The sequence below is a fragment of the Camelus dromedarius genome, chromosome 29 (genome assembly GCF_036321535.1).
Source record: "Camelus dromedarius isolate mCamDro1 chromosome 29, mCamDro1.pat, whole genome shotgun sequence".
NCBI lineage: Eukaryota > Metazoa > Chordata > Mammalia > Artiodactyla > Camelidae > Camelus > Camelus dromedarius.
Genome location: NC_087464.1, coordinates 25,173,895 through 25,193,736, shown reverse-complemented (window position 1 = coordinate 25,193,736; position 19,842 = coordinate 25,173,895). Strand labels below are relative to the sequence as shown.

At 34.7% G+C, this 19,842-nt stretch overlaps 1 protein-coding gene across 7 annotated transcripts in view; it reads right to left on the bottom strand.

Annotated features, from left to right (window-relative positions):
• Positions 1-19,842, bottom strand: part of MYO9A (myosin IXA) — a 175,473-nt gene that overhangs the window by 109,889 nt on the left and 45,742 nt on the right. For 5 of the 7 annotated variants that reach the window (XM_031440897.2, XM_031440899.2, XM_031440904.2 and 2 more), the window contains exons 6-9: positions 19,000-19,056; positions 13,276-13,373; positions 10,958-11,084; positions 4,517-4,606 (exon numbers count right to left, since the gene is read on the bottom strand). In XM_031440897.2, the coding sequence (XP_031296757.1) occupies positions 4,517-4,606; positions 10,958-11,084; positions 13,276-13,373; positions 19,000-19,056 (372 nt within the window). The remainder of the gene's footprint in view (positions 1-4,516; positions 4,607-10,957; positions 11,085-13,275; positions 13,374-18,999; positions 19,057-19,842) is intronic. The other 2 variants (XM_031440900.2, XM_064480750.1) reach the window with 1 other exon arrangement.

Here is a 19,842-nt window from a genome sequence, read left to right as displayed (position 1 = left end):
TAAACTCATCCTTCCACACTCACTCCTGCCCTCCGTGTGAGAATCCTAAGGTGGTCCCAAGACTCCCATCACCAGGTGTACTCCCATCACCAGGTGTACGCGTTCTCTATAGCCCCTCCCAGTAACTGTAAACATGATGGATTTCACTCCCACGACTATCTAATATTATGTGACAAAGGTAAAGGGATTTTAAAGATATAATTATGGCCCAAAATCAGCTGAATTTTTTAGTTAATCAAAGAGAGACTGTCCGGAGTAGAGCTGACTTAATCAGAGAAAGCTCTTATTAGGGACTGAGCCCATCCATCAGAGATTCTCCTGTGAGCCTCGCAGAAGCAAACTGCCACGTTGGGTACAGGACCACTGAGCAGGAAACTGCAAGCGGACTCCAGCTGCTGAGAATGGCTTCTGAAAGCCAAGAAGAAATTATGGATCTCAGTCCTACAACTGCGAGGAACTGAATCCTGTGGACAACCTGTGATTTTGGAAGAGGATGTTGAGTCTCAGGTAAGATCACAGCCTTCATGGATAGCCTGACTTTAGCATAATGAAACCATGAGCAGAGGACCCAGCTAACCTGTGCCCAGATGGATAATCCATAGAAAATGTCAAATAATAAATCTGCGTTGTATTAAGTCACTAAGCTTGTTACATAGCTATACAAAATTAACACACTCTCTGCCAACTGATTCTTCACACTGCTGCCAGAGTGATCCTTGAGAAAAAAACCTAAGATAACTAATTGCTTAAAATATTTTAAAGAGTTTTCCACTGCTCTTCAAGATAAAATACTAAAATTTTTAAGGGATGTTTCTCATTTTACCCCTAATGCCTAGCACAGTTCTAGGCACAAAAGCGTTTTCAAATATTTACCAAACAAATAAACAAATATACCAAACAAACATAAACAAAAAACATAAAAAGAGAATTATAGGCCATTATCACTGATGAACATAGACGCCAAAATCCTCACCAAAATTTTAGCAGATAGAATCCAACAACACATAAAAAAGATTATACATCATGACCAAGTGGGGGCCATCCCAGGGACACAAGGGTGGTTCAACATATGCAAATCAATCAATGTAATACATCACATCAACAAGAGAGAGGACAAAAACCACATGATCATCTCAATAGATGCCGATAAAGCATTTGATAAAATGCAACACCCATTTATGATAAAAACTCTCACCAAAGTGGGTATAGAGGGATCATATCTCAACATAATAAAAGCTGTATATGACAAACCTACGGCCAGCATAGTACTCAACGGTGAAAAACTCAAAAGCTTCCCACTAAAACCTGGGACAAGACAAGGATGCCCACTATCACCACTCCTATTCAACATAGTCCTGGAAGTCCAAGCCACAGCAATCAGGCAAGAGAGAGAAATAAAAGGGATCCAAATTAGAAAAGAAGAGGTAAAAGTGTCATTATATGCCGACGACATGTTACTATATATAGAAAACACTAAAAGGTCCACACAAAAACTATTAGAGCTGATTGAAGAATTCAGTAAGGTAGTAGGTTACAAAATTAACGTTCAAAAATCAGTTGCATTTCTTTACACTAACGATGAATCAACAGAAAAAGAAAGTAAAGAAACAATCCTCTTTAAAATAGCACCCAAAGTAATAAAATATCTGGGAATAAATCTAACCAAGGAGGTGAAAGAATTATACACAGAAAACTATAAACCATTGATGAAGGAAATTAAAGAAGACTTTAAAAAATGGAAAGATATCCCATGCTCTTGGATTGGAAGAATCAATATTGTTAAAATGGTCACACTGCCCAAGGCAATCTACAGATTTAATGCAATCCCTATCAAATTACCCAGGACATATTTCACAGAACTAGAACAAATCATAATAAAATTTATATGGAACCACAAAAGACCTAGAATTGCCAAAGCATTACTGAAGAGAAAGAAAGAGGCTGGAGGAATAACTCTCCCAGACTTCAGACAATACTGTAGAGCTACAGTCATCAAGACAGCATGGTATTGGTACAAAAACAGACATATAGACCAATGGAATGGAATAGAGAGCCCAGAAATGAACCCACAAACTTTTGGACAACTAATCTTCGACAAAGGAGGCAAGAATATACAATGGAATAAAGACAGTCTCTTCAGCAAATGGTGTTGGGAAAACTGGACAGCAGCATGTAAAACAATGAAGCTAGAACACTCCCTTACACCATACACAAAAATAAACTTAAAATGGATCAAAGACTTAAACATAAGACAAGATACAATAAACCTCCTAGAGTAAAACATAGGCAAAACATTATCTGACATACATTTCAAAAATTTTCCCCCAGAAGAAATAAAAGCAAGACTAAACAAATGGGACCAAATGAAACTTACAAGCTTCTGCACAGCAAAGGAAACCATAAGTAAAACAAGAAGACAACCTACAGAATGGGAGAAAATTTTAGCAAATGAAACTGACAAAGGCTTGATCTCCAGCATATATAAGCAGCTCACAGGACTCAATAAGAAAAAAATAAACAACCCAATCCAAAAATGGGCAGAAGGCCCAAACAAACAATTCTCCAAGGAAGACATACAAATGATCAAAAGGCACACGAAAAAATGCTCAATATCACTAATCATCAGAGAAATGCAAATCAAAAAACTACAATGAGGTATCACCTCACACCAGTCAGAATGGCCTTCAAAAATCCACAAATGACAAATGCTGGAGAGGCTGTGGAGAAAGGGGAACCCTCCTACACTGCTGGTGGGAATGCAGTTTGGTGCAGCCACTATGGAAAACAGTGTGGAGATTCCTCGAAAGACTAGGAATAGACTTACCGTATGACCCAGGAATCCCACTCCTGGGCTTGTATCCAGAAGGAACCCTACTTCAGGATGACACCTGCACCCCAATGTTCACAGCAGCACTATTTACAATAGCCAAAACATGGAAACAGCCTAAATGTCCATCAACAGGTGACTGGATAAAGAAGATGTGGTATATTTATACAATGGAATACTACTCAGCCATAAAAACCAACAACATAATGCCATTTGCAGCAACATGGATGCTCCTGGAGAATGTCATTCTAAGTGAAGTAAGCCAGAAAGAGAAAGAAAAATACCATATGAGATCATCATATGTGGAATCTAAAAAACAAAAACAAAAACAAACAAACAAACAAACAAAAACAAAGCGTAAATACAGGACAGAAATAGACTCATAGACAGAGAATACAGACTTGTGGTTGCCAGGGGGGCAGAGGGTGGGAAGGGATAGACTGGAATTTCAAAATTGTAGAACAGATAAACAAGATTATACTGTATAGCACAGGGAAATATACAGAAAATGTTATGGTAGCTCACAGAGAAAAAAATGTGACAATGAGTGTGTATATGTCCATGTATGACTGAAAAATTGTGAACACTGGAATTTTACACAACATTGTAAAATGATTATAAATCAATAAAAAATGTTAAAAAAAATAAAGCAGGGGCTACAAAAATAATCTCAGAAAGTTGAATTTAAAGTCAAAAAATGAAAAAAGTTTAAAAATGTAAATAAACATGAAGAAAAATTTAATAATGAAAACAGTTACAAAAGAAAATAAAAAAGCATTGAACCTTTACGTAAAAAAGGGCAAAACTCTTAAAATGACTGGCTTTCTCTGTTGTTTAGAAAGGTTCTCAAAGTTGGAGACTGTGAAATAAGACATACAATCCCTGACACGTAAGAAATGCAGACCCACAGGTACAGCTGGGAGGGACCCAAAACAAGGGGTGAAAGGATCAGCATCTTCCTAGAACACAGTTAAACCACTATTTCCCCACTCCTGTGTCTCCTAATCTTCTATTCCTGTCCTATTCTTATAATAATTGTCAGTTTGAGTTCTTATCACTTTCATAAAATTTCACTATAAAATAGTAGGCTTTTCAATAATCTTCCTAGCCTATACAGCTAGTGTAGTGGTACAACAGGAGTATCAGCTCACTATAGCAGTGAATCACCGAGAAGCCTCACTACACAGGTGAGAGGTAAGGCTGTGGGACTGGAAGAGACAACCTAGACAAAGAGAACAGAGACGAAAAGACAAAGATTATCCTAGGACGCCCTGTCTTTTAGAGGTCAGGAAGAAAACAAAAAGCAAACAAGAACAACTGCCACGGAGTGGAAGCCAGCAGAGCATGATGTGCTGGAAGACAGAACTGCCTCAAAAGGAATTTGGGTCAAACACTGCTCATTTATAATTCTACCTACCATCTATTCATCCCACATATTAAGAATATGAAAATTAAAAATGGTGATCAGATTAAGATTTCTGGAGAAAAATGTAAGTGTATTGCTTAAAATCACATTCAACCACGTTAAGTTTTCAAGTTGATGGTAAGTTCATAATCAAATTTCAAGAGCCTAGAAAATATTTCAATCAACATTTTGTTGTTATTTTCATTCTGTTAAGAGAACGAATGTAAACCTAAACTTCTAAAAATGTTCAGAATTCTTTGATTTCAAAGAAAATCTGTTCATACCTCTGCCAGCTTGTACGGTAAAATAAGCTTTTCTCCCACTGTCACAGTCTTCCTCGTAACCAATGCTTCAAAGAGCATCTCTTCTTTAACCTACACAGCAGAAAAGTAAATTCAATATATATGATTTATATGACAATAGTTGAATTATCTACTGAAAAGCCTAATAAAGAAAAAAATTTAATGAGATTAGCAAACATACAATAGAGAAAAAAATAAAAACAAAGACACACTGGGTTATTTAAATATTGGCCAAAGTGGAATTTAAGTTTCCTACTCACCTCATTTCACCATATAAAAGACAAAAAAGAATCTTTTTAAATTAAAGTTCTCTTTCTGATCATAACAGAGAAACATATTTCATTGCGTAGAATATGAAAAATACATAATAGTACAAAAATATTTTAAGATAATCATAATCTCACAACATGAAGACAAGGACCAAAAAGTGACAACACTTCTTGAATTCCAGGCATTATAACGGATACTCATTTATGTTTCAAGTGTTTATTTTTACTTATGGATGTTAAACAGACACAAGTGATGCTCCTTCTGTTCTCAGTCTCTTTCTAGAGGCTAATACTATCTGTGAATTTGACATGTGTCATTTCAGTTCACTTTTTATACACACACACACATATATATACATACATACGTATGTATCATTTCAGCTAATGTTTTTATATTATCCACAAATTTTTGAGCTATAACTATGTTGAAAATTTAGGTCAAGCTTATTCATTTTAACTGCTATACTACATAAATGGCATCCCATCATACACATTACCACTGTGTGCAATCCGTTCTCCTATTGTAGGCACTTGCACTATTTACAATTTTGCACCATTAGAAAATAAACTGCAGTGAATATTCCTGTTAGTTTAAGAATTTTCTGAAGTATGTACCTAAAAGTGGAATTATCAGATCATAGTGTACACATTTTTAGCTTTACAGAGTATTGCCAAACTTCCATACACAGTTTTACCAATTTGCTCTCTCAGCAGCAGCACTGAGTTACTTCTTTAAACCTTGACTATTCTTGCTGTCATCAGACATTTTTTATTTCTGCCACACTGATGGGCATGAAATGGTAAACAAGACTATTTTATAAAAGCATCCATACATAATAAAGATACAACATTCATAAAATTTTATGTACATGATATAAAATATTTCAAGCAAAAAAGATAAGATTACAAGGAAAAACTGAGTTATAAAATGACAGAGTGGGGCACTACCCTGCCACCAGCAAACTCATGAGATCAATTATTTTTTTTAAATAATTACACGGTAAAGAAAAGACATCTTCTATTGGAGCATCCATTGCTCAATCCTCACATTCCAAAAAAAGGAAACAATTTAAGGCACATTAACTTGACAAAATGAAAAGCCAAAGTTTAAACACAAAACCTCAACCTTTCAGATTTACTTAAAATATTTTTAGGAACAAAAATAAATAATACCAGATTACACAAAAAATGACAAAGTTAAGAAAAGTAAGAAAAACCATGTATGATATATATGAGATAAAAATCACTGTAACATTGTGATATATATTTCTCCATGTAAGCAATTATTAAAAGTGAATATTTAAGAATAAATGATCTCTGCAATAGACTCAAGAAATTTTTTTAAAGGAAGAAACAAATATAAGCTGGCAACAGTGCTGAGCAAAGGTCACTTCCATACACTTGTATAAATTCGTACAACCAGTGCAGAGAGTAATCTGTCAGGATCAGTAAAGCCCAACGTGTGTATGTAACATAACCCCGAACTGTACTCCTTGGACTCTACTCTAGAATAATTCTCACAGATTTTAACAAGAAGATACGTACAACAATGCCTGTCATGGTACTATCTATAAATGGAAAATTACAAACCATCTCACTCCCCACTAAAACATACAATTATGTTTTATTCATATAATTTTACACAATAGCTAAAAAGAAGACTCCAGAATATATAAACCAGCACTGAAAAATCTCAAAAACATAATATGAAATGAAAAGGTCAAGTTTTAGAATGATACACACAGTGTAACATTCATATAAAGTCTGGAAACATGAAGAACAACAAAACTAGACGTTCTTCATGGAAATATCTACCTGCTCTGAAAATATAAAAACAAGAATGAGAATGACAAAAACTAAATAAACAGTAGTGTTTACTTCTGGTGGGGGCAGAGTACACAGTGGACTTCAATTACACACTATTTTATGAGTTGGGTGAGATTTCAAGTACACAGGCATTCATTATATTGCTTTTCATATATAATGTATGCTGAAAACATTTCATAATTTAACAGAGAAAAAATGAAGAAAATACGTTAAAATAAAAACTAATATATAATAAGAAAAAGACAGAACTAATAAATCCAAAGAACAATTATTTAAACATAAGAAATGACAGACAAATTTCACACCTATCAAAAGAAAAATACACAAACAGAAAGCCAACACCATAGAGAAAAAAAATTTAAACATCAACAAAATATTCACAAAGAACACAAAAGTAATAAGTTTTAAGCATTTAATCAACACGTGATTTCCTAGAAAAACACAAATTACGAAAATTAACTCAAGCTAGATTTAAAAATCCTGAAAAATCAGTCAACACAAAACAATCTGGAAGGACATCAAATATAACTGGTCACAGGCTGATATCCCTCACATCCTAGAAACATATTATTCTCTGCTAATGATTCTTCTCTTAAATGTAGGAAAAAGATTAAAAGAATGGAAACTAGCCAACTCATTTGAAGGAGCTGACTTAATGCTGGCATTAAAACCAGACAATTATCATACACAGATCTACACACATACACACAATCACACAAAACAAACTAATCTTCCTTGTATTTGAAAAACATCCTAAAGAAAATATTATGGAATTCATATTTTAATCAGCTACCTCTATAATCTTCCAAATGGTCTTAGTTGTACGTATGTGACTTTAAATTTTTCAAATAAACTTTATTAATACAAAATAATTAGCAATGGGCTCAACAGCCAATCTACAATGTTTCTCATATTCACATAATTGAGAAACTGAAATGTATTTTAAAAACTCATTTTTTTTCAAAATTAAGGATCTAAATTTTTTCATTATTTTATTTTTTTATTGAAGTGTAGTTGATTTACAATGTTAGTTCGAGGTGTACAGCAAAGCGATTCAGTGATATATACACACAGATATATTTTTTCTTTTCCGATTCTTATCCATTATATGTTATTACAAGAAACTGAATATGGTTCCCAGTGCTATACAGTAGGTCCTAGTTGTTTATCTATTCTATATATAGTAATATGTATCTGTTAATCCCAAACTCGTAATTTATCCCTCCTCCACCCTTTCCCGTTTGGTAACCATAGTATTTTTCCTATGTCCATGAGTCTGTTTTTAGAAAAACTCATCTTTTTAACTGAAGTATAGTTGATTTACAATATTGTGTTAGTTTTAAGTGTAGAGCAAAGTGATTCAGTCATACACATACAAATGTACCTTTATTGTTTTTTCTATTCCTTTCCATTATAGTTTATTACAAGATACTGAATATAGTTCCCTGTGCTATACAGGAAATCCCTGTTGTTTATCTGTTTTATATATGGTAGTATGCATGCATCTGTTAATCACATACGCTCAATTTATTCCTCCCCCATTTCCTCTTTGGTCACCATAAATTTGTAAAAACACATTCTTTATATTGTTTCAACAGATGTTAAATATATTCAAAATACATAAATCTATGAAAAACTGAACAATTCTTGGTAATGATGATGGTTCTAATATCTCACAACAAAAACATGCTCCAAATTAAACACAATCTATCAGAGATTGTTCTCTTTTCAATAATTTCACAAGTATCTATTCCAATAGGAGTTAGTAAACAGAAGACTCAAAACATTCACTACTGCCTGAAGTAACTACAAACAATAATTGAAAGAAATCAATAAAATTAAACCATTATTTTAAAAACATTTCTTCTTAAAAAGTAAATCTCTATCACTGAATTGAATCACTTTGGGAAGGAGGGAAATTAAATTAAATCTTGACTAAACTGAGTTTACATTTTAATTAAACCAGTTGTTGTGCCAATCTTTTAACGTTATTTCAGTGAAAGCCTTACGGTTGTAATTATTATTATCAACTTTAACCAATAAGAAAAAATCACACTTAAAAATGATGTCTTAGATACCATGGGAGGTCTTGTCAGATCTCCTCCAGCTCCTCAACTCTGAAGACACCTTCTTTCTACTTAACACTCAACCTCCATTTCTAGAGCTAGTCCAAACTAAACATAACAAGGAGGAATTTAAGAAGCTTGAGTTCAAAAGTGAGATTTGCTATCAAATCACGTTTAGCTAGTAGTCTAACTTTGACAATTCTCAGAATTGGATTTTTCCTCTTTTTTTAACCAATACTTGAGTATTAAATTGCCTGAATTGCCCTTACTAGTCTCTCACCAAAGAAAGAATACTGCACGAAGCCTTGGTACTTGCTAAATGTCCGAACTTAATAAGACCGCCAGCCGCAGCGCTCTACATTACCACAACACCAAGTGTTTGACTAAAATATCACCTGAAATGCCTGCCTGAAATACCATCTGTTCTCTGACCCTCACGACCTTCAAAATTACAGCCTTCAGATACCACACTCCACATCCTGGAACTTCTTTCCACTGAGTGAGTCCAGTTCCAATACAAGGTACTCCCGCCTCCTAACCCTTCTGCCAGGCTAACTCATTCCACTGAAGTTAATAAACAACACCCAGGTATGCACAAAATAATAAACACTGTAGGGCTAGGTAAATAAGAAAGAGGCACCACTGCTCTAAAAGAGCATCACCACCACCTTATAATGGACACAAACTAGTAAACAATTAACTTTATGCTACAAAGCCAACATTAAATTATGCTAAGTAGAAGCAAATGTTCCATGCTGATAGAATCAGTTTAGACCATTTAATAAGGTAAAACCTCATAAAGTAGCATATGAATCAAGATTTGAAAGGTAATATTTTAATAGAAAAAAAAGGTCATTCATAATTGCAAAAAAACTAGAAACAATCAAGATGTTCTTCAAAAGGTGAATGGATAAACAAACTGTGCTACATCCATAACACAGAATGTTACCCAGCAATATAGAGAAATGAACTAGCAAGCCTCGAGAAGACATGGATGAATCTTAAGTGTATACTATACTGCTAAGTGAAAAAAGTCAGTCTTTAAGAGGCTACATACTATATGATTCCAATTATGTTACATTCTGTAAAAAACAAACCTACAGAGTAAGTAAAAAAAAAAAAACTCAGTAGTTTGGGGGGAGGGGTTGAACAGGTAAAGTATGGGGAAATTTTAGGGCTATGAAACTATTTTGTATGATACTGCAGTGGAAGATACATGATACTCTGCATTTGTCACAACCCATACAGCAAAAAGAGTGAACCTTAATGTATACAAATTTTTAGAAAATTATTTAAGACTTTGGGGGAATCCTAGGAAAGAATGCAGACCATGGCATGAGAACTGTATGACAAATATATGGAACAACCTCAATGAAGGGGTGGGAGGAAAAGGTGCCAACCTAAATAATTTTGCAAATAAATGGACTCTGTAAAGCTAGAGGCAGATGTCTTAATAAAGTCATTTCTCACAGAGGTAAGGAATAAAAATTCTAATACTGCTACCCAGGTATACTGGAATTGAATAAGTAAGTAAGTGAACAGGACAGCTTCCTCATCGTTGGAGTGCAGGTTTACAGATAAGCAAGGGCAGGAAGGCTAGAATAATACGTGTAGTAATGGATTAGTTAGAAACAGTACAATCTCATGTTTGTCTTTATATAGATATAGATAGCAAACAGATAAAAATATCTGTAGATATGTGAAATACTCAGGTTAGTATACACACATGTATTTCCTCGTTCTGTCAGAGGAGAGGACCTATAAAAAATTATACCCTTTTTAAGATGAGCAGTTAGCTGGGAAAACATGAGAAATCATCACTCCAGGAAGAAAGAGAAAGTTAATAAAGACCTTGATGTGGGAAGAAGCATCATAGGATGAAGACCTTCGGCTCCCTCTTCCCCATCCACCCAGAAATTCCACCTTCAAGTAAAATCATTTAACCAAAGTCCTAGTATGAAAAGAAATCTGAAATACAGAAAGAGAAAAACTATAAAAGCCCAGAACATGCCACAGTCTAGAATGATATATTCATGCTATTCAGCAAACTGAGGAATTACAGACATCTGCCACAAGGGGAGGCAGGAGAGAAAACCCAAATCCTCGGAAGATTCCGGCACACTCGGTAGCAAAATTTCTATCTTGTGGAGAAACATTATAAATAAAAAGTATTAACCCACTTATACCTACAAAATAGTGACACAGAATAACTGAGAAGTTACCCAGAATTTGAAATGACAACTGAGAATGTAATCACTCACTTCTAACAGTTCCGAGACAACAGGCAGCACCTCAGGGTTATAGATATCTATGGAGTCATCCCGGTATGTCTTCTTTTTGTAACAGATATTACCCAAATGTAGTATTGCTGAGAGAAGAGAGAAAATCCTGCGAAAATAAAACCACAAATTACAGCTTGTTTGTGTGCATCCTCTAAGCTTATTTCATTTCAAAATTCTTATCCAGCAAATTAACTAGTACAACTACAAAGTATTTAGTCTTCAGAAAAATAAGAAATATGGGGATAACAATCATAACCATAATAACTAAAATTAATTGAGTGTTTACTACGTCAGGCACCATGCAAAGCGCTTTACATAACCCTACTTTCAGGATTGTATCACTTGTCAGACAGAGCTGTTCGAAGGAGACTTTTTACTATTGTCTGAATCTGCTATCATGTTTCAAAAGTCTGACTTTCTAAATTCTTCTCAAAAACCCTGCCTGGAATGCCTTTTCCCTGCAGTTTAATTCAGATCTACTGAATCAGAAGCTTTAAAGGAAAAGCCGTGGAATCTGTATTTTTTTAATGAAGTAACCTGGGTGATCTTTTATTATTATATTTTTAAATGCTTTCCTACATCATATTATACAGTCCATCATATTATAAATGCTTAAAAAACAGTATGAGGCCATGAGGGTTGGCATATCAGGCCCTGGTGTGAAACATCTATGTCTGGACAGCTCTCCCCTCCTGTCTCAGAAGAAAATACGCCCTCCTCCGGCCGATGAAGCTGACCCCTACACTTGTGCCCTACATCTCACGAACTCAGTTTACTCTGAACCTGTACTTAAAAAGGCAGAACGTGAGCAGTATTCTACAGCAAAGGTTTGATCCACATGGCAAACATCAGACTGCCTGCAAGGCTCTGTTAAGAGTAGTTCTGAAGCAGATGTGGGTGCAACAGAAGACTGTGATTTATCAGCAAAGTCAGCCATGGTCACAGGGGAGGAGAATAGCAGTACACGTGATACGCTCTCCATCCAAAACATTACAAGTACGTAACTGAATGAGTGGAAAAGAGACGACTCCTTCATGGAATGAAGCAAACAGTGAATGTTCTGAGTACAACGTAACATTTCAGAGAATACCATCAGTCTAGTTAAAATGTGAAACTCGTGTTAGAGAATATCTGAAGATAACATCTGAGGGATAGAGAAGGGTCACACTGAAGGCCAGGCTACCAGGAACATATTGTTTCCAGTGGTTTCCAGTATGGGACGCAGTCATACCAGAAAGTGTAAAAGACAATCTCATGGTGTAAGAGAAGTAAATACTGTATTTCCAACTTATTTCATCTAAAAAAAATGAAATGAAATTTCACTATTATTTAATGTACAGACTGACACTTCGGTCCGTAAGTCAGCCAGTCACGTGTCACATGAGGTAAATTAGGTGCCCTGAGGGAGAATGGAGGAAGGAGGGGTACCTTCACTTATTTACTAACGTTCAGTGAACTGCAGTTTATGCCACCAGTTCAATAGATCTGCATATTTATATATTATATTATTTGGTTTTAACTTCTTTCATAAAAAGATTCTGGCAAATAACCTGCTGACAATTCATACCGATGATGTATCACAAGCAAACAAGAAAATGGCAGAGCTGGTATCTTTTCACTCCTATTATGAGATTAAAAACACAGTATAATCAAATCTGACATAGTTATCAACATTTATTCCCTCCTTATAAGAAATTTGTTAACTGTTTTTCTCTGATGAGAGTCAAGGTCATTTGTCTTTAATTTTAAATCGTTTGTTTTATTTTAAATATAATTTACTTTTATCTCAACCTTTTTACATTTCTATTTTGTTTATAATGAACAAAGTGCGTTTAGTACAATGCCACAGACATAAATTTACAGTCAAATACATGGAAAATTATATTTTACTGATAGGTATGCATGTCATAATAAAATTAAAGATCAATGATACAGAAAATAGGAGTTATAAAAATAATGTTATAAAGCATCAGTTTTTAAGAAAGATAGTGGAAAGGTCTGGGGGACCACTATGAACTCTTGCAATAATATGCAAATGCTTATGGATTACATTTTATAGGAAGAAGAGCTCCAGTTTTCAACAGACTCTCAAAGAATTTACGACCAAAAAACAGCAATTCAAAACAAGTCTTTTAGAAAAATAAGTTTTCTAATTCTAAGCAGCACTTAAGATGGAGGAGGCACTGGATCTGGAATATCAATTAGAAAATGGTTTCAAAGGATCAAGGAAGAGGAATCTTTGAAACACATCGTGATTTGTTCTACAGAGGACAAAAGAATAAAATTAATAAACTCACTGTCTTCGTGTCTTGGGAAGGAATCCTACCATCTCCATGGCTAATTGTAAGCGTTCAAAGTCATGCCTCAAATCTTCCCCCTCCACCGTGAAGCAATCCTGCTTATTTAAGAAGAAAAGGGGGAGAAAAATCAAGATTACCTATTGGAAAGTAACGTAAGTCACTCCGAAGTTAGTAATTTTAGATTAAGTACACCTATATATAAAATTAGAGCTGGTGAATTATTTAGACATTGCCAAATTCATGACAGCTCTTACCTTACTTACAGGTATGCAGACTAAACACATATTTACCAAGATACCAGCATGTTACCTTTTCTCGCCCTTTCACAATCACCAAAGCAAGGATCTCAAAAGTAACAAGATAAAGAGCTGGCAATACTTATAAAATGTTCTGATACCAAGTTTAATTTTGAGTGGTTCTGAAGAGTTTTAGAAATCCAAAGCATTTAAGAGAGCTCAAGTCCACAAATGGGACTTATTCAATAAATATTTAACAAATGCCTACCCGTATGTAGTAAGGTGCTGAAATAGATCTTGGGACACACAAATAAATTTTAGAAGAGGCAGTAATTTATGTGAGAAGTGGAGCTTACATTTTTATAATATAAAGATGTTTATATTATATCAATATTAGATACAACATAGTTTCTAATGAAATAATATAAACAACATGGTAATCAATCAGCCAAATAAAGAAGAATATGTGAAAGTATAAAAACCTGTAAAGAACATACACGATATCAATCAGTAAAAATATTTACGGACTACCAGATAAAAAAAAAACACTACTCTTTTAGAGCAACTCTTACATTTCAGTTCCCCCAAAAGTCAAATGGTAACACCATATACATAATCTAAATCTTTAAAACAATAAGTCTTTAAATCCCTTTACTGTATGTTCTCACAGTCCCTTGCACTTACATTTTCAAAAACTTCCTCACATGTATTTACTTTTTTAATGCTGACCCCCCCTCTTATGAAATGCTGTATCAAATACTCAATGAACACATGAACTTTTGTCTCATTCACTGCAGATCTCCAATATCAAGCAAGCCAGTGCCAAGAAGAAAGTGGGTAATTAATTATTGAAGTAAATATATAATCACTGAATTATGTAACTGAAACACACCTTTTTGAGAAATAAACAAATTACTCATTTATTTTTTTTAAAATATTTATCAAGTATCTACCTATGTACAAACCTGCTTTAAGCACTATGAGTTAATGAACATATGAATTAATGAACATATGCAAACAAAAAACTTTAAAATTGAATATTAAATCTTAGAATTCTATTAAAAGTGTTTTTATTCTCTATATGGAACAGTATACAGGCATAGTTTAAAATTTTAAATTCACTTCAAGAAAAGTTCTTTCTGAGAACACATGGATTTAATTCTCTGACTATAAAATTTTTGGTAAGCAATTTTAAGACACATTTCTACAGACATACCAATGTCCTACCCACCAAAAAGATTTTAAGTTATCACATTTTTCTTTCACCTAGAGCAAAGTTTTTTTAAAAGCTCTTGCTTCTCTTTCCCCCAAATACACAAACAGCTTGCCCATTTTAAGATTTAGTAAAAATTTTTCTATAACAAATAAGTTATAGAAAAACACTATGCTTCCATTTGTGTAAACTCAATGACAGAGCAATGATTCTCACAACTGACAGTTGTTGTCTGCCCCCAAAATGAATAAAGCCGTATGTATAAAATATTGAGAAAGTGAACTGAAAAAACCACTAAAATATAGATTTATATTTGCTATTATCCATAATCAAATGTTCTTCAGAAATACAAAGCAGTCTCAGTAAATAACAAATAATTAATTTTTAAAACATGTACTTAACGTATTACTTCTCTGATGGCAATGGTATTAGAAAAACTAAGGATAGATTAATCTACCAGACCAGAAATATCCTTATCTTAATCTAGGTGTCTATGGAAGCAGACCTTGAGACCAAGATTCAGTACAAGTAGCAGCAGAATGGGAAAGTAAAATAGGGAAGAGAATGTAGCCTAAACAGGGTACAATATTAAAGTAGCCACCACAGTGGGTAACTGGACTTTAATTCCAAAGTAACCCACAGGAACAGTATGAAAAACAGAAAGGTGGAGGAGCCGGAACACTTACACACCCTCTCCCATCAGTTACTGACTGACGACTTCTGGAAACAGGAGGAGGAAGCTGTTAGTTCCTGGGCACTCCAGGAGGCGCCGTGCAAGCGCACAGGGCCTCCCAGAGTTCTGAGAAAAGCCTTCAAGCACCAAGAGATAGACACTGGCTGCTGGAGGTCCTTCAGGAAACAATGAAAGGGGAAATTCAAAGCATCAGGCAGGGAACTAACCAACAACTGTTACAACTCTTCCCACAGAAAGAAGACAGCTGATTCCTCTGGTCAAATTCAGCTCAAGCTCTAGTTTTACTTGCTAACACACCACTGCACACTCCCCACAAACACACCAAAATGTTCCTTCATGCTATCAGCCTTTTGCCCCTTTGCGTGAGATGATGAGAACCCTTTCTCACACATAGGTGCCTACGATAAGCCTGGTGTGCAGGAAGCATTTATGAGGGAGAGAAGTGAAGGAGACAGTCAAATTAGACTTTTTTTTCTACGCTGTCTATATTTCTTAGAATGCTGTTTAGAAAAACCACACTCTTTTTATTTTATTTTATTTGGTGGGGGGAGGTAATTAGGTTTACTTACTTATTTATTCTTAGAGGAAGTACTTAGGATTGAACCCAGGACCTCATGCATGCTAAGCACGCACTCTACCACTTGAGCTATACCCTCCCCCTGAAAAACCACATTCTTTTAGAGCTACCAGCACAGGACATAAATCTGAATAACTGACTTTGAGAGTTAGTAAAGATGCTGAAGATCATTTAAGAAAAAAGAATATAAAGAACATAGCCTGATTTGAATCCCAATTACACTATTAACTTGCTTCATCACCAAGAAGGAAGTCACTTAAACTCTGAGCCACTGTTGTTGTGTGGAAAGTAATCATACTAACTCCAGTCAGGGGTTTTATAATGACCAAATATAACATGGATGTTAAAGTGGCTTTAAAATGGAAAAATATATGCAAAGGAAGTTGTGCAGCACACAGAGACCTCACACTGGACTGGCATAAAGCCAGAAAGGCAGAATTTGAGGGAGTGACCACAAATTTATAAACTACTGAATAGTGAACAGCAATAAGAATCTTTATGCTGCAGAAGTACTTAAAATAGGGAGAAAGGAAACATTATGGATTCAAAGCTTCTTGCCCAAGTTGCATCAGGATCACTGAGAGCACTGCAGCAGGTCTACCCCAGAGGAAAGCGAGCTGCAGGTACTATACAGACGTGTGGGCTCCTGCAAAAGCAGCAGCAACCAGCGTGGGCGCTTGGCCTCCAAGAGACGCTAAGTTCTGATCCCACTGCAGCATGGTGGGATGGCGGTACTCTGAGACCTGCTATGGCAATTCTCACTAAACCTGACCTGACAGTTGGACCGTTCAAAGCTCAGTTTAGAAAAAAATTTTAATTAGGTGAAACTAACCCTTTACAATGAAGTTATTCAGACCAGCTTTAGGGTAAAACAGATTATTACCATTTAAGGAAGGGTGGCATTTATTAAATATCTTCTACATATCAGTCAATATGAGAGTCACTTTCCATATATAATCTCTAAAACCTTAAAACACAAGTTGTTAATTATGTGTATGTATATTTAATTGCACATAGGGAGAAAACAGACTCAGACGTTGAACAACTCACCTAAATAATAGGGGTGGCCAAACAAAAATTTATCCAGTTCTAAATCCTCTATCTCCCATGAAACACTAGCTGCTTAAGCTTGTATTAATATTTAGAAGAATTAAATCACCAATCAATGGACAACAACAGGTCCCTTATTAAAAGCAATTTTCTCACTATAGTTCCCCTTGGGATCACTCATACAATTCCACACAATGTATGGTAATACACTACAAATTGCAGAACTGCCCTTAACAATCCTCTCTTCCTATAATACTAGACCCATAAGTTCTAATGACTTAGAGGGAAACAAAGTTTAGTTTGCCCCCAAATTTACTCTAACGAGGAGTAAAGAGGAAAGAAGAGATCGAATGCTTGCTTTCATTAACTAACTTGTGAGGAAGCAACAGAAATTAATCAAAGTTTAAATTATAATAGACTTGAAAACACAACACATGGGAGGATAGTGATGAACGTTAGGTTAAGGGAGCAGGAGAGTATGGCTACAAAGTTCTTCTAAAAGGAAAAGATGGATAATGGTGTTTCCAATGGTACAGCAACAGAGGAAACACCCATTGTGCACTTACTGAGTATTAAGCAACCTATCAAGCTCTTTAGATGCATGAATTTAATACTCACAAAATTAAAGACCATTATTATCCCCTTAAATAGGTGATGGAAACAAAAGGATAAGTGACATGCTCAGGTCCTCCAAAATAGTAAGTAGATGAGATGGTACCCAAGTCAGGTCTGTCTACTTCAGAGTCCAAACTCTAAAGCATTACTTAGACTAAATAACAGCAGACCAGTTCACAATTTCTCTGTAAGCTCCGTCAGGTAATCAAGCCCTACATTCACCATATGAGTTACCCAGTCTCCTACCTACCTCCCAGTGTGGCACGGTCACCTGGTTTTCTAAGCCAAAACTGGACGCTTGTCAAAGTCAGCAAAACAGCATTAAATTCCTCTACTAAAATTTATCAGTATCTACATATGTAAATGTCTAAAATTTACTCTCCAAAATTTTAAATCTGAAACTGCAAATTACATGATTTATTATGAAACAGTAATACAATTAAACTGAAGGAAAAATTAATGTCATAATTACTATCCCTTCTCAATTCTGAAATAGGCTAGTTTTGTAATTAGGAGAGTTTGTAATTACACATGGCAAGAATAAGTGATGGTTACTTAAAGCAAGAATTAAGACATATTATGTTTCCAGGAGGAATAGTTAATAAATTAGTTCATTAGTTAATGAACAGGTATAGATGGTGTGTGTTTTCAGTCGTTCACATTTAACCTAATTGCAAACTGAAGGACAGGAAAAAGATTTTTTGTGCTCTTTTTATAATCACAAACTTGTTCTTATAAAATATAACAAAGCTGAATTTACCAACTTATTTTATATTATATCATGATATAAATCACTTAATTAAAAACATAAAGTAACCTTATTTATAGGAATTCCAATTCTTAATTTTTAGGAAATAATGTAAAGGCTATAGCCTCTCTTGCTATTAAAAATATACAAGCATTCATTATGTAAAAAGACTGTTAACTGACACATAATACAGGAGAGAGATAACTTTTTAAAATAAACAATACATATTATTCATAATATGTGGGGAATTAAATTACTAAAAAAAAAATTTTTTTAATCTCAAGGAAAGAAGCCCTGTAGTTCATAAGGATTCATATAAATGTTGAAATAAAGAATGCAATCAATCTACTCTTTGTTAAAATGAATACTGCATATAGTCTAACATTAGCAAAAAAAATCCAAAAAAGTAAACTGACTGGTTTTTAATCAACAAACCATACACATACAAATAAGTTAAACATTGATTTATCTTCTTTCCTATATTCTTGGTTTGTATTTCAACGACTGTCTTTCTAAGTCATGAGATGCAAATAAGCAAGCTGAGGGTCCTTTAACAGGAACGCAGAATATTTAGGTACTTGTACTGACCGGCTCAGAGTCATAGCAACCATCATCCCAGCTCTGTCTGAGGGGTCTCTTTGTTATCTGAAAGTAAGGCAGGTTAGTTAGGCAGAAGCAATGACATCACACGTCTCCAATCACCTCTCAGATGTCGTGCTCAGGCGGCACTGCTGGCATCCAGAGAAAGTTACTCCGTACAGCAGCACAAAGTGAGACACAACTAGGTAAATGTTCAGATTCTGGGAGATCGTATGTTATAAACGCCAATCTGTATTTGCCATTTCCAGGGACTCTGAAATTTATATTGCTGCTGAGTCCCACAGTCTATGAATACTGACCTTATGACAAGAATATGTATGGTATGGCCATCGACTACAGAAAGATCTGGAACAACAGCAATAAACTCCGGATTTCTCTAATACTGACAACTATCAGCTCATTTATGGGCAAACACTACTTTTTAGAAAGGAAAATATTTAATCACCCAAGTGTAATGCACAGTTTAAACAGGAAAGGGAAAAAACTAAGGAGCTAATTCGATGATTTTATTTTTTAATATACTTAATTCAACAGAGTAAAAATGCCTCATATTATATCATAAAGTGATATTTTAAATAATTTTGAAACTCTCATAATGGTAACACAGAGTTATGTCAGTTTATATAAATTATGTAGTTTCAAACTTGGGAATTACCAGTTATACAGTGCACTCCCTATCTTGTGAAAAGTCTGAGATGTTACTTTCATAACCATAAATATACACTATAATCTTATTACTAGATATATAATCTTACTATTAGTTCAAGAATTTTTGTTAATACAAGGAATGACATTGAGGAAACCAGTGAAGAGTTGGGAGGATGACTCCTT